This window comes from Larimichthys crocea, chromosome XIX (assembly GCF_000972845.2).
Source record: "Larimichthys crocea isolate SSNF chromosome XIX, L_crocea_2.0, whole genome shotgun sequence".
In the NCBI taxonomy this organism is placed as follows: Eukaryota; Metazoa; Chordata; class Actinopteri; family Sciaenidae; genus Larimichthys; species Larimichthys crocea.
Window position 1 is genome coordinate 1,426,581 of NC_040029.1, and position 16,292 is coordinate 1,442,872.

Genomic DNA, 16,292 nt, shown 5'->3' on the forward strand with positions numbered 1-16,292 from the left:
GATTGGTGAGTGGGGATGTGATTCTCTAGGCTGGTCTGGGGTCAGCATCATGAGGTAGAGAAACCAGTGTCTATAAATAGAAGCAGGGACCAGCAGGGAGGAGACTCTGGCTCATACTGAGCAGGGTGAAGCTTTGTTTGGGACAGAGCTGAGAGGGACATAGCATCAGACGTAGAGGAGGTGGATTTCAGTCTTGCTGAGTGATTATTTTCCATTTGTTTTTAGGAAAACCACCAGGAATGTAAATGCAACTCTTACTATGTTAATAAAACCATCTATATACTCAGATGTTAAAGGAAACAGATGTCATTTTTATGAGAAGAAAACACAGCCTGGCTTTTACTTAGACAATTATTTGGATATTTAGTTTTATTTATTCAGGAAGAACTAAACAATAATTAAACAAACATTAAAAATGTGAGTAAGTAGAACTCTCAGAGGAATGAGTGTTATTCATTGAAGTTGTTCCAGAGTTATGAGGAACTTTAACTGGGCTCATGTGTTCTGGTGTCACTTTTGGTCTCATCTTTTTATCATGTCCAGAATAAGCCATTTAAATGGGACATGAACAACACATTCTACACGCCTCTATATATAATCATCACCAGATTTTTGATCATCTGCGTGCAGGTATGACTTCCTTATTAGAAACTGAGTGCCCTCAGTCCGGGTAGAGTTGAGGCAAATACTTATTGGCTTGTTTTTGGCAGTCATCAGCCAGAGTTAAAGATCAGCAGTCGGCTTCGGCTGCCTGGAATCGAATCGATCACTGGCAATGGAAAACAAGAGCGACAAAACAATGTGATCTGTACTACCAAAGTCAAACTTTCAATTTATTTCTGCATGTTACTAAAGAGTGTTTGCGATTTTACCGTTTACAGTGAAACGCAGTCTCTTTCCTCAGATTCATGTCAGACCTTACCTGTCATACAATGGTGCAGCGACACTGCAGTGCTTAATGCAGGGGCGGATGTAGGAGACTATCGCAGTTAGACATGTGTTAGACAGACAAAGGAGGTTACACACGGTTAGCCCTGATTCAATATAATGCAACAGTGGTTTTTCAAATCCTCATCCTGTTGTGTTCAGGTGCTTCTCCTGCTGGGACTTTGAACTGCACACTAGCTGTATTTATCTGTGTGTAGTTCTCATGGGTCGGGGATGGGAGAGACTTAGTGTGTTACCGAAAGCTGAGGGAGTTTCCCTGGGGACCTGCAGGGCCAACCAACTCCCTGCTCCTCTCCCTGGCCTGTCACAAACACTCCCATCTTTGCTGCCGTCACTACCACAGGGGGTATAAAGAGATGTGAAATTTATTTGGTAAAAAGGCAAAGGGCAGTTCTTTATTTAGCTAGTGTGGCCTTGCTGGCTCTGCGATCTCATAGTAGGAACTGTGCAGTGGTCGGTGATGGACAATGACAAATTTAACACATGAAGAACGTCAGAGTTTTCTATTAACCATGTGTCAGGGGGAATCTAGGGAAGTCTGTCCCCTGGGACTTGATAATGAATCCCCATCTGTGCCAGTGTACCGTATGAACGCTTGCATGTCTAGCTCTGTTAAAGTCCCTCCATACAGTAAGCCCACCATGTCAGCTCTCAGCATCTGTCCACACACTCCTTTGATGCTTTGGCTTGTTTCTCACATGGGCGTCCATGTGCATGTGTCTCTCTCTGTGTGTGTGTGTGAGAGAGTATTGTACCACGAGTGCTTTTGCTTAATCTCTCAGGATCAGAAATTGATGGCCAGCATCAGCCACCTTTAGCTCTTAGTCACAATGCAGTATTCATGCCTCATGTCATGTCATATCATGTCATTATTTACAGTCCAGTGTAGCACACACAGTTTTTGAAGAGCAGGACCATAAATATTTCCGTTAATTACGTTCTGAAGAGGTATTTGTTGGAGCAAAGAGGTTATATATAAAGAGTTTTGACTGTGCTGTGATGTGATTTTATCACTGACATTTTGTCCGTACTTGTTCTTTCACAAGGGTCAGAAATATACATGTACTGCCCAAATGCATTCCCTAAATCTAATAAACATAAATCAACGTAGTATTAGACAAAAAAGAAAAGAATTTACACCATTGATGAGGGGGATAAAAGTATGACCCAGATGTCCTTCTACGTTTACATTGCAAACTACCCATAGACCTATAACAGTTTTAAACATCCCCCTTCTCTTAAATCTATTCATATTATAAGGGCATTATCACTCATAAGCGCAAAAGCAGTCATTTATCTCATATCTTACCCATGAGGTCCAAACCATATGTTTGAAAATGTGGTAGAGAGTCGAAAACACCTATCAGATTACTTCAGTAACATAAAAAACATCAATTCATAAACAAGAATCATCATTTAATCTTTATAATAACATCTATCTTATGTCTTAAAGCTGAGTTATTTGATTGTTTATTATTTATGCTATATATCTATTTTTTAATTTAATTAATAATGTTTTCTATATAGCCCTTACTTTTAGATTTCCTCCTTTAAGCTTGATTATTGGGACATCTAGATATTTCTGGAACATACTCTAAGAAATATAGTGATTATGTTGTGTTTCTGCTTGTCATGATGTTAATGCAGATTTATGTGTTCAGCCTCTGTTTCTAATGCTGAATAATTATTTGTGATAAACTTTCATCTGTGTTGATGTCACTGATTGTTAGCAGGTATTTTCAAAATAGCATCTGACAATCAGGCTCTCCATCCAAAAGACCAGATTGTGGTTAAAACGTTGTGGAATATTTTGAGCTTTATGTGTGTCAGTCTTTGTTTTTTTAATCGTTTTTTAAATTCATCATCACATGGAGTGCAGTGCAGGACGGACTAGTCAGATTATACAGACAAAGCATGCAACATGGAACAACAACAACAACAACAACAACAAATGAATGGATTTTTAATGTGCTTCCTCCAACTCACAGAGTGATTATGAGTGTGTAATGATGTGTGTGGTATGGTCTTGGTTGACTGGAAGTAAAGGGTGTGGTGCCCAGAGCCATCTTTCACCAGTATCAGGATGGTTGTAGCTCAAGTAGCTATAAAAAACTATAGTTGTAGTGGAGTAGAAGTATAAAGTAGTCGAAAATAGAGACAAATAACTTCAATACAGTACTTGTACATGTACTTAGTTACATTCCACGACTGCTAAACCAGCAAGGTAACATCAAGTACAACAAGGCAACTCATGCAACGTGAATAATAACTTCTGTTACAACACTAATGACCTAATGCAGGACAGGTACACCATCAGGGGACCTGCAGGAAATTCACTGAGGACGTCTAGAGGACAGACAACGCATGATCTAAATGATAAACACTAGACTCGCAGCACACATGGACACAGACAGGCTGGAGAGAAGACAAAGGAAGGAGAGGAGGGAGAAAGTGATGGAGGAGGCGTCACCATGACAACTTTTTGTTCTGGTGTTGATTGCGTGCAACTCCCTGGACAGCAAGGTTTTCAATTTGATGAGTACAACCACAGGAAGCCATCTGTGTATACCAAGGCTGTCAATATCACTGCCCACTGCTTTAATGATCATGAGCAGAGATGAGACTTTTACAGTTTAGTTTCTGTGTGAACGTTAGTCTGTTCCGGGATCAGAGGATGGCTACGTTTCCATCCTGGTGCAAAACAATTGCACAAATAACAAGCCAGTGTTTTCATTAAATATTAAAAAGCAGAGTAAGCATTAAAAGGCCAATACCTCTTTCATTTTTCAAGGTCAGATCTATTTGTAGCACAGAGTAACCAGAACAGGTTCAATCCATTAGTACCAGTCTCTCCCACTGCTTTACCCATCCAGCGTTCCTGCAGTCGCTCCAACCGCAGAGACATTTGTCTTGCCAGAGGAGTGGGTGGAGGTGCGTGATTTACTCACAATGATGCACTCTTGTTAAAACCATGACTCAAAAACAGCGTAATCTGGCACTCGGAACATGAGCGTGACTTTTTTTTTTTTTTTTTTTTTTAAAGATTATGATTGGCTGCTTTTAGTTGCCATGGTGACAGCCGGTGGAAGTTAGCCTTATAATGCTCGGTGTATTATTTGAGGACACATCTTCCCACTAGGCAGGGGTGGGGTGGGGGTGGGGGTTGGTTGGAGTGTGGAGGGGTGCTCACAGTGTGTTCTTATGTAACAACCTGTATCATTTAGATGAAATATGGATTTTGCTTCAGCGAGGACAGACATGTGCCATTCAAGTCTGTTGAGTCATAGATCAGCGTTGGGGTATATTATTCCGCTGATAAATTGGTGTCATGTGGCTCTTATGTCAGCTCGCTCTCTCTATATTAACATTTGTGTGCTTCATATCTAATTATATGTGCATGTATATGAGGATAATATTTTTTTAAATGTGGCTGTTACATGTACAATATTCATCTTTGTTTGTTTGTCTCTTCTAGAGAACTGATGAGGAGGCAGTGGTGGACCGTGGGGGCACGCGCTCCATGCTCAACACCAACTTTGAGAAGGAAGAACTAGAAGGTAAGGTTCAGTCCATGTTTTTATTATTAAAAATGAAAGAAACTTGGCACACATCAGGGTTATTTTCTTTCTTATGTAACAGGCTGACCCATGTATGTCAACAAACTGCACTTTATGTGTAAAATCAGCCCCGTCAAAGAAGCACAAAAATACCATTAACAAAAAATCTATTGTTGGTGTTATTGTATCATCCATCCTACTTTGTTGTGTGGAGGTCTTATTTTCTTTCCCTTTGTAGTCAAGCATAACTGATGGGATGTCACAATACATTTCCTGCCATCACTAGCAGAGGTTGATAGCCGAAATCGTGGCAGAATTACTGACAGCGCAGCTTGGCAGCAGCAGATAACTTGTCTGTCCACCTGTCTGAATCATTACAAATGGATATTGGGTTTTAATGAGAGTCCCGCAGCATCAAAGAGCCGCATCAGCATCGTAAAAGAGACAGAGAGGTCTGTTTCTGCACCAACAGCATCTGCTCAAATGTAGTACATAACGATTATTTTTAAAAATCAGTTCCAGGGTTTACTTATACAGAACTGAAGATGTTTAATTGATGATGTACTGGATATAACTTGTAAGAGGGGAGGGGAAAGTTTTGAGGCTTGGGAGCTACAAATTCTAGTGAGTAGAACTAGAAAGTAGAAAACAAAGTACAAAAACAGAATCAAAGGGAATAATCTAAAAGTAAACATTACAAACATTTGTTTCATTTAAATTATGAGAAGCAGAATTGTTTCCTCTGTCAGTATCCGCTGTAGTTTTGTTGCCAGGCAACGTTTGCCAAGGCAGCCAAAGCAAAGATGTCACTCTTTTGATTGTGACACTCTGCCGGTGAGATGGCGCTTTCATCTGAAGGACCCCCATCCTCGGATGATGGTTGCCGAAATGACAAGCTCTCTGTGTGGCACTCTGGTAACGCTGACAGTGTGTCAGCAATACGCAGGTGAAGGAGATCCTCTCAGGTTATCTCACTCAGACACTCACACATTTGGGATAAAAGGAAAATGTTTGCATGACATGACCTGTTTACATTGTCAATCCAAGGATTTAACGTCATAATCCTACATAGGTTCACTACTTCATGTTACAAGTTGAATTATGTTAGTGTTGCCCGATCGTACATGGAGCCAAAACCTTAAAATATAAAATGTTCAATATAATGATTCAGCTTTCCTGTGAAAAGATCAAAACTAACAATGCATTCATCCTATCATCATATTGTGCGTGTATCCAGGGTGTGATATGTCTTGTTCTTCTGAGGTCTATTCATTAAAAACACATCAATGAGTCACACAGTTGCACTGGGTGACATCTTCCTTCATTGCCACAAACACACACACACACACACACACTGTAGGTTGACTCAGTCCCACATACACAGTCCTGCTGACACAAACTGTCGACACGAAATGTAGATTAATCCACCGCTGGAAGTAGACCCTAACAAATGCACCACGTCTTCCGGTGTGAGTAACGTTTGTTAAAAACTACAACTACAGTGACCAGCTGTTTAAGGAAATTTTACATTTGTGAGCTGTCTTTAAGATTTATATCTTCAGCAGGAACCAATAGGATTATGGCTGAGAGTCACAGACAGTTTTTGTCTTTTCATAGGGTTTGTTGTTATTGACAAAATATAAAATATTGCCAGTCTTATCCCTTCAAAAGATATTATTAATGACCTGTGGAGTTGTGAAAAAATAAACTATTTTTGAGGCTAAAAGCTTCCTGTCATACCTCCTTCCAGAAATCAAAATATTCATATATATGTATCATACAATATTGGAATAGATTTGACTTTACAATGCTGGAGAAATTGCAGATTTTAGAAGTCATAGCACAGTGACTGCAGCTTTGAGAATACTTTTAGAACAACGATACGTCACAGCCAGCTGCGTGAAGAGAAGGCACAAACCCCCCCCAGCCAATCAGAATTGCTTTGTAAAGCCGTACATACATGAATACACACACACAGACTTCAGGATATGGAACACCAAAACTCGGTACGTCACACGCCGCTGCGTGAATTTAAGCCTCGACTGACTGAAAGCCACTAAGACGTGGAGACAGAAGAAAAGACATCGTATGACATCAGCAGGAGTTGAAGCCCGGGGGGAGGCGAGCTATTTTTGTTAAGTCCTGCACTCTTTGAGTCTTGAGTCATGAACTTTGAAGCTCTTGTTCTCTGTCCTTATGTTTTTCCTCTCATATTATATTACCTGTAGGCTAGAAAGGGACTTTTATTGTGAAATATGCTTCATGTGCACAGTCAGTCTCTCTTCGTTCCTCTGAGTGCGACATACATAATTTACACGATGCTAACAGCAATTTGCTCTGGATGAATGCATCTCCGGGCAGTGCACACTCCCAAACGGCAAATATATTTTGACATATAGTTAGTTTTCTCATTACCTCCTATGAGCACTCACTTAACCACAGTCCTGTATTCCTGTTGGTGGAAGGTGGAAGAGCGAGTGGCTCCTTGCTGTGATGTCACTGTCCTCTCAAGTGATTCATGTTATGTCTGTGATGTGATTAGCCATGTCTCCAAACAAGTAAATATGCACAAATGGGTCAACATGAGGAAAATGATCTGTAAAAATACACTGCTGCTTGTAAAGCCTAAATACTCTGAGTGCACAGTAATAACTCAAGTTATAATAACTCAGATGATTAAGAGGACACTGTTAGGTGGTCTTTTTATGCCATGTTTCCACAGCTCGGCTCGAGATGCTGTTGGCATCAGGTACCTTTTTCAATTTTGTTTTCCACTGCAGCTGGTACCCCCCTAAGTGTAGGCGAGATTCTGAGCTGGAACAATGGAGGATATCCTTTTGAGATCCTTTCATCGGCAACCAAACAGACAAACGTCTGCTCTACATCTGTTGACCATGGTGTGGTTTTGTGGGCTGCCATTTAATCGTAATTTGCAGTCACTGTGCAGGATACCTGGACTAGTCAGTGTACTGCACCTCAACCTTAGGTGATGCCAAAAAACTACCAGGATAGGTACTATCCACAACTTCTATCAATGGAAAGTTCCAAGCGAATCAACATGAGTTGAACCCAGTCACACACAGTGGAAATACAGCATGAGTGGTGAACTGATACTGCAAAAGTGACAGGGACAAAAATAGGATTCAGACAAGTGAGGGGGACTCAATTCCCCCCAACCCATCACCAGTAGAAATTATGTCTTGATTAGATTACAGTTTAATAAATGCCATGTGGGAATATTTTTGTAACTTGCTACAGTATGATTTGATTGTCTGTGTTTTAGCTGTGGTGACACAAGCAGTGAAGAGAACAAACTCTTTTATTAACAATCTGTCATTGTGCTTTCTTCATCGTTAAAAGAAAAGAAGTAATTATGAAATAAGGAACCAATTTATCATCCTGTCATAGGCGCTACTTTGTAGCTCCTGAGCATCAAATTGCCTTTGGTGTCACGTTATGCTGGACAATGTGGCGCCTCATACGGTGCAGGAGGCAGATAAAGAGAACAGGGTGTCCAATAGTCTTGTCTGTGTCTGGCCACTGAGCTAAAGGCCAACGGGAGGGAAGCAGCGGTCTGGGCAGCTCGACCGCAATAAAGGAGGAGAAAGTCAGCTTGGATTATCTTCAAGCTGTGGAGGCACGCTCAATGTGTGCACGTACACGCACATGGACACACATCAGACGCTTTCATTATCTGTTCTGTATTGATTTAAAATGGAAATAACTCTAATTTTAAAAGCCATCTAATTTCAAAATCAATCTCATCCTCAATGAGGAAAACAGCTCTTTTTTTCAAGCACAGGCACGGGAGGGTGTGAAGACAGCAGCTGATTCTGAAGTGCTGCTTTTTTGGTTTCACTCTGACACAGCTTGCTACTACTATTACTGGGTGTTGATTGTTGTTTCACTGCACCTTTTTTCCAATGTATTTCAGGGAACTGACTCAGTCAGTCATGCCCACTCATTGCTGTTGTTGCCAATATTGCAAGCTACGAGCTCTAAAAGTCTATCCCTCCCTTTTTTGTACAACTGAACATAAGGTCGGTTTGGTCAAGTTTGTAGTGCTGTTACCACTAAGTTGGAAGTAAAGCGTTTCAGCCAGTTATTGTTACGGTTTAGTTCAAAAGTGAACTTGAATACAGATGGGTAGAGTGAACAAAAGGTAACTTTAATAACTACTGAACAGGCAGGTTAACACAAAATAACAAAAGGCAGCTGAGGAGTCCAGGTAAAAAAACAAACCTCGAATCCCATCAGCAGAAATCCAACAATAAGAAACAGAGAACTGAGCTAGAAGCACAAAGACCGAACAAGTGAAAGAGGGAAAACACACACTAAATACAAGAGAACAAATGAACTAATTAGACCCAGGTAACTCAGAAAACAGGTGGGAAAAAGAAAAAGACAGGAAATAAAGTAACACAAGACAGCGATCTCTGACTTTTATCTAATAAGGTCAATTTTTTATGTTATACCGTCGTCCCTCGCTATATCGCGGTTCACTTTTCGCGGACTCGCTGTTTCGTGGATTTTTTTTGTGTAATTTTGCATGCTTTTTTTTTACAGCATACTGTACAGTATGAACGTATGAATTTGTTCAGCGTCCTAAATTGGCTAAGGGAGAACCGCACACGTGTTCTGCGTCCTGATTAACTAAGGGAGTACTGTACAAATCGGTGTAAAAAGGTGTATAAAGGTGTGTGGTTAGGGGTTTTACGGCCTTAAAACATGTATAATAATTGTAAAACTTACTTCGCGGATTTCGTTTATTGCAGGTTATTTTTAGAACGTATCCCCCGCGATAAACGAGGGACCACTGTATTACTTTTTAACCGTATGAACTGCTTATCCCAGACTTTTGACATACTGTTGGCTACCTGTTTATTTGTTAACTAGTTTTTACGTACTCTCAATCTAGACAGCTGACTCAATATGAGGATATTTTTAAAAATCAAATCATAATTTTTAATGTTTCCAAATTAGTCAGGGGGTACTTTGAGCCCTGGCTGGGAATCACTGCATTAGAACACTCTTAAGTGGAACTTTTAGAAATCTGATATGGGGAACATGGAGTCGGGTCTTATTATGTGTTCTGTACAGGCTAAAACAAATATGACCCATATCATAATAGTCAAGACTTGATTCCAGCGTCCTCCTCAAAGAAGATGCTTTCTATTCCTTGTGCAGAGGAATTAAGTACTCTTAAATCAGGTCAGAGAAAATGTGAGATGGCTGACATTGTAAAATGACTCCTTTAGTCTTGAGTTTAAAGGGCAGACAGAAGAGTCTAATGTTGTCTGCTGCATGTTGTCTCCAGGTCATCGCACTCTCTACATTGGGGTTCATGTCCCCCTGGGCAGGAGGTCGCACAGACGTCACCGTCACCATGGACATAGACACAGGAAGAGGTCCAAAGAGAGGGATTCTACAGCTGATGATGGAAGAGAATCCCCCTCACACAGTAGGTCTAAAAATAAACTCAAAAGAACAAACTGCAGCAAGTTTTAATTGACTGAAGATTTGACTTCACTCCAAACCAGTTTCACCAATGCACATCACGTTTCAAATCTTTGTTGCTTTCCTCCCACTTGCACTTTCTCCACCTGTCCTCCACCTGTCCCATTTGCTGCAGCAGACACACCAGCTCAGAGGGTGCAGTTTCTTTTGGGGACAGAGGATGGTGACGAGGAACACATCCCCCATGCCCTGTTCACCGAGCTGGATGAAATCTGCCTCAGGGAGGGTGAGGACGCAGAATGGAAAGAGACAGCCAGGTACACTGCTGTAGTCAGCCACATGGGACACACATGGACATGAGAGTTTGATCCTGTTCGTGTCTGACTGAGCTTTTATCACAGGGCAAATGTCTCGATGGAACACTGAGTTGTGTTTTTAATGTATACAGGTGGCTTAAGTTTGAAGAGGATGTCGAGGATGGTGGTGAGCGGTGGAGTAAACCCTACGTAGCCACTCTGTCTCTACACAGTCTTTTCGAGCTTCGCAGCTGCATCATGAACGGCACCGTGATGCTGGACATGAGGGCCAACTCGTTGGAGGAGATCGCAGGTGAATACTTGGGGTTGAAATGTATCCTGTGATCTTGTGTTGCTCAGTAGTTCAACCTAAAATATGAATGTCTGTGCCTCATCTGAGTGAACAAAAATAAGGCGTTCCCCAAGGCTCCATTCTCGGGCCTCTTCTTTTCTAATAACTCAGATCATGGAAAACAAAAACAAAAAAAACGTTATTATGCAGATGACACACCGATTTTCTTGAAAGGGTACTCCACTGATTTAGCATTGCATTTCTTATGATGGACAGTTTTAACTGCATTACCCACAATACAACTCAATTGCCAACAGTTTGGTTGGATTTGAGTGTGTTTTGCTAGTAGTAGTTTGGTTTGGTTAGATTCTTTTGTGTTTAAGAATTGTCTTGCTACTATTAGATCATAAAACAACAGTTTGGGGGCAATATCTGCTGTCATACATACCCTTCAGAGCATCTGGTCTGCACACTGTCCCCAGTGTCAAAACTAAACATGAAGAGGCAGCAATCTTTTTCTTTTGTGGACCATATATCTGTCCAAGTCAGTTCAAATCTCTCCTGCAGTAACTCCTTTATTATTTTATTGTTGTATTAAATTTAAGTTCAGTTTTGTCTTCTACTTTTTAATATCCTTTTATATGTGTGTTTACATTACATTATGTTTTTATATACAGTATCCGGATGCCAGATCAACAAGGCTAGCATCATGTTGACAAGCAGAAATTTGTTCTTTAAAAGTCTATGCTTCTTCGTGTACAGGCTCATTTGACCATTTCTAGAAAGGAATACGGAAACAGCGTTTTAGTTTTTGAGGACAGCAAACAGAGTGTTTATCTGATTGTGGGGGAAAAAAGCGGCGCTGCTGAAGAGATATGTTGAACTTAACCTGGTTTCGTGCGATTAAATCAGCAGCAGTGGGTCGGTTTTTGTCAGAATAATCAGCTTAGCATCGCTGGCTGCCACGCAGGGACAGACACTATCAGGAGTGGCTTTTGTGAATATAAAGTAAACTATTCAAATAATATTGTGTGCTTTTTACTTCTCAGACATGGTTCTGGATCAGCATGAGGTGTCGGGACCTGTGGGTCAGGATGCCAGGAAGAGGATCCGCGAGGCCCTGCTCAAACAGCACCACCACCAAAACCACAAGAAACTGGCCAACCGCATACCTATTGTACGCTCCTTTGCTGATATTGGCAAGAAGCAGTCTGAACCTCATTCCATGGACAAGAATGGTGAGAAAATGGTCTGAACACACATCAGAATCACTTTATTGGCCAGGTGTGTGTACACACACAAGGAATTTAACTCTGGTTATACTTTGCTCTTATAGCATACACACGTATTGATGAAATTTATTGCCAAAACTGCAGTCTTTTCTACACACTGTATTATTCTCTGCTTGACAATATATGTTATGTTCCCTAATATATATATCTAAATATAAATAATATGTTTTATGTATAATCTTGTAATCCTTTGCATGTTTTTCCAAAGTTTGTCCATCTGTGAATTGCTGTTTGATATCTCATTTTCTCCTCTTGTTTCTCCGTGTTTGTGTGTGTGTCTGTCCTTGTCTGCTGCATTTTGCATGTGTGTGTGTGTATGTGTGTGTGTGTGTGTGTGTGTGTGTGCATGTGTGACATACACTTAACCAGTAAATGGCCTCTATTATCACACCATGAAATCCCCCAGGTGTTTGCCTGACAAAACACTCCCCAAGAGTGCTTCACCTAGAAAGGTTTTTCCCTGTGTGGCATGGCCACGCTGTGTGTGTTGCATATCATGTCTGTCCACCCCTCCATCACCTTCGAGCTCCTCCAGGAGCCACATGACACCAGACACGGCCTTTGGCGTAACCAACACCAAACGTCCTAGTGTCCTTCAGGCAGTTGCACAAGGCTACTGTCCCATCGCACAGGAAGACACAGAGCAGATCTGCACAGGCAACCATACCACATAAGCTGATACTAAACACTAAAATCACTGACTTAGTAATAGAACAAAAAAGAAGCTCACTAAAGGGGAGAATACCATCATGAGAGGTTAGAAAGGGGTTGTGTGCAAGAAGAGAAAAGAAAACCTCTGCATTTTTAAACTCACACGGCTTTCTCTTACGCAAAGCTCACAGTCATGTTCCTCTAGCTGTTCTATTTTTGAGCCTTAAAGTGAGGCAATACAAAGAAAAGTAGATGGTTTAAAGTATGCAGAGGTTTTTTTTTGTACATTCATATCTTAAACTATGGGTCCTCTTTCTGCAATTCTGCAGAATTATATACGCGGCTGAGCAGGGTATGCACAGTGTACAACCTTTCATGATAACGCTCTCCACTTGGAAACCATAGGAGATTTGTGATTCATGTTCTACACTCATAAGAGACACTAATTACTAATAGTGGTAGCTCCTCACTTTACATTCATGGCGTAACTTAATAACACAAAATATAATCTTCATTTTGTTGCCTTTGGGATTGTAATTTAAAGAAATAGCTCAACATTTTGGGAAATACCCTTTCACTTTCTTGCAGAGAGTTAGTTATAACATCCTCAAATGGTCTTCATGGTAAAAATGAAGCCAATTAGCTTAGCGTAGCGTAAAGACTGGAAACAAAGGGAAACAGCTAGCCTGACTTTGTCCAAGGGTAACAAGATCTGTCAGATGGTCATGTCACATCCAGCTGTTTAGTTTGGTAAGTGTAAAAAATCAAATCTAGGGTTCCGCCAAAGGGGTATTGGCCCATTTATTTTGAATGGGCATGAGTGGTCTCTCCTCATTGAATTAATAGTTTGACATTTTGGGTTGGATGATCTGATCAGTGCTTTAGAGGTGCTCATAGGTGGATGTGTTACCATTGGATACAACTAAGCTACCTGTTTCCAGTTAGCCAGGCTAAGCTGACCGGCTGCTGGCTTCACTGTAGCTCCATATTTCATTTTTATTTGTATCAATAATAGGCTCCATGTTTGACTTTAAGAATATTGATTGAATTGAAGAATTAGTATTTCCTGAAATGTCGAAACATTTCCTTTAATGGTGGTAGCATCACACCTTCACTGAAGCAGGTGACATTTTCAGCGAGCTATATTTTTGTGTTCCCTAAAGTGCTGTGATTTGCTCAAACAGCTGCAACTGATGCATTCACATCACTAATGGCTTGAAATTGAAACTGAACAATCTTTGACTTTGTTTCAAAAAAATTTAAGTTGAAATGGAAGTTAAAGATTGTACCTCATTTACTTTCTTACTACACTTGATTTGGAAGTATCTTGCTTACTCACCAGGTACACTCTGAAACACGGTACAATATTGTATCTTTTGTCACTAGGACTGGACCTTTTTTAGTCAATAAAGGTACAGCACCTACAACAAATGGATCCATTGTTGTATCACACTTTTCAGAGAATGTAACTGTACCTTTCACTCACTGGAGACCTTTATCTTCTTCGTGTGGGAAAGTAGTATTGTGATAGGCCGGGCCTCTGTGAAAACTGACATGATGTTGCTTTCCTGCTCTGCCTGACAGGCCAAACGGTCTCACCTCAGTCCCAGCCAACTAACAATGAGGGCAAACAGGACGTCAGCCGAGAAAACAGTGCCGTTGACTTCAGCAAGGTGAGCAGCCGGACCCACCACTGATCCTGCTGTTTATCTACCGCCACTGATAGCTGGACACATAACTAGTATTGTATGTTTAACCAAGATTGGGTTACGTGTGAAATGGTCACTGTAAGACTGTGGGAAACTGACTGGAAGTCAGCAAGAGTAAAGATGTTTTCTTTTGTTGTGTGGACCATCAGAATCAGATCTGGATTTTGAATGGATTTTTATTTTGCTGTAAAAATCATTTACAAATCATCTACATCAAAACATATTCTAATGGGAGCTTTTTGTACTGTTGTTATTCTTTCTTTCTGTCTGACAGATTGACCTCCACTTCATGAAGAAGATCCCTCCTGGTGCCGAGGCATCCAATGTCTTGGTGGGGGAACTTGAATTCCTAGACCGCCCTGTGGTGGCCTTCATCCGCCTGGCTCCTGCTGTGCTGCTCAACGGCCTGGCTGAGGTTCCCATCACCACCAGGTTATACGCCAGCTGCTGGAAAAGCCCCTTTGCTTGTCTCTGCCTCTCTCTCCCTCTGTGATAGATGAGCTCCCTGAATGCTTCATTAGAAAAGGATTTGACTTTTACACAAAAACTGCTGTCCTTTGTGTTACACAGGTTTCTTTTCATCCTGCTTGGCCCTCTGGGAAAAGGTCCACAGTATCATGAAATTGGCCGGTCTATTGCTACCCTGATGACTGACGAGGTGAGGTCTAAGTACAGTATTATCAGGTTTTATATTCCGGCTGTAGTAATGATGATAGCAGGGGTGGAACATTCTCCAATACAAATCCTGACTTGAGGACTTGTCTGCTGTGAATCTTTAATGCCCGAAGACTCGACTTGAGTCGCAACTTGACGCCAAAGAGAGGAGACTTGACATGTTGAACCATAAATATTGAAAAATACCTGACTGAATGTGTCTTTTGGAGCTCTGCCAAACTGACATGAATAATACATAACAACCAGGAAACAGACACCTTCAGTTACAGCTGCTGCCGCCAAAATAAAATGGAAAAAACTCCAAATTTAAATCAGAGACATTAGCCTGTTTCATTTAAAATTAATTAGTCTATACACATAAATAAGAAGCTCAGTAGCTTCACCTCCTCGTATGTTATTTTTATCCCTGGAGCCGTGAAAATGAGTCTAATGTACAAATGATTTATTTATGTGATAGTACCTGCTTTTAGTTATTTAAAGATCTCCTTTTTGTTTTGTCAGATAAAGATGATTAATTTATGCACTCTAAAAGACTTGAGATGTGTTTTGGACTTGGTTCAAAAGAAAGTTTTAGTAATGACGTTTTGTCTGCATAAACCTTGTCAGTAATTGAATTTAAAGAACTTATTTCATTTTATCCAGGACTCCAAACAAGTCCCACTGCATCATATTTTATGTTTGTTTTTTTGTGGTTTCATCTGGAATTAAGACAGCTTATGGAGTTTTAAATCAGAGGTCAGCAGCTCTACAGTTGCTTTTCTATAAATGAAGCTGACCTCTGGCCTCAGGAGAAGCCTTTGGGGATTTGAGTTTGACATGAAAATCGTGACAGGATTTCCCACAGTGCAGCTATGAGCTAATGTTACTGACTGCCCATCATCAGAGCCAGATGCTGTTGTTTTTTTCTTCTTTTTTTTTTTCCGTTGGCAGTCATCCTCTGGGATGCATGAAAATAATAGCGTATGGATGTCATCCTACTTCATCATATATGGGAATGGATTGTACCCATCAGTATGATTTGTTTTTGAGCCACCATGTGGTTATGAATATGACAAATAGGAGACATCAAATAAACTGACGACTGCAGGGAACATGTTATTCACCTGTAGATTCACTTTGTATGCTAATGTTCTGAATATTTCATGCTTCTGTAGTGTTTATGTTATGTTATGGAGATAAGAATCCACTGTTGAATAAACCTATGGCGCTTTTATATGAATTTCTGTCTGTTAAACTATGGGTTAAGCGGCCGCCCCGTGTGTGGAGGCTATAGTCCTCACTGCAGCTGGCCCTGGTTCGAATCCCGCATCGGACGGCCATTTACTGCGTGTCACCCCCTGTCTATCTTCAGCTGTCCTATTATTAAAGGCATAAAAGGCCCCCAAAAAAAAAAAATAATAATAATAATAAATACA

General features: G+C 40.7%; 1 protein-coding gene across 5 annotated transcripts in view; it reads left to right on the plus strand.

The window, feature by feature from the left end:
* The window catches only part of LOC104926389 (sodium-driven chloride bicarbonate exchanger), a 42,571-nt gene that overhangs the window by 12,602 nt on the left and 13,677 nt on the right, over positions 1-16,292 (plus strand). For 4 of the 5 annotated variants that reach the window (XM_027291440.1, XM_027291444.1, XM_027291443.1 and 1 more), the window contains 8 exons: positions 4,424-4,505; positions 9,823-9,966; positions 10,138-10,279; positions 10,411-10,571; positions 11,600-11,788; positions 14,078-14,166; positions 14,477-14,634; positions 14,773-14,860. In XM_027291440.1, the coding sequence (XP_027147241.1) occupies positions 4,424-4,505; positions 9,823-9,966; positions 10,138-10,279; positions 10,411-10,571; positions 11,600-11,788; positions 14,078-14,166; positions 14,477-14,634; positions 14,773-14,860 (1,053 nt within the window). The remainder of the gene's footprint in view (positions 1-4,423; positions 4,506-9,822; positions 9,967-10,137; positions 10,280-10,410; positions 10,572-11,599; positions 11,789-14,077; positions 14,167-14,476; positions 14,635-14,772; positions 14,861-16,292) is intronic. The other variant, XM_027291441.1, reaches the window with a different exon arrangement.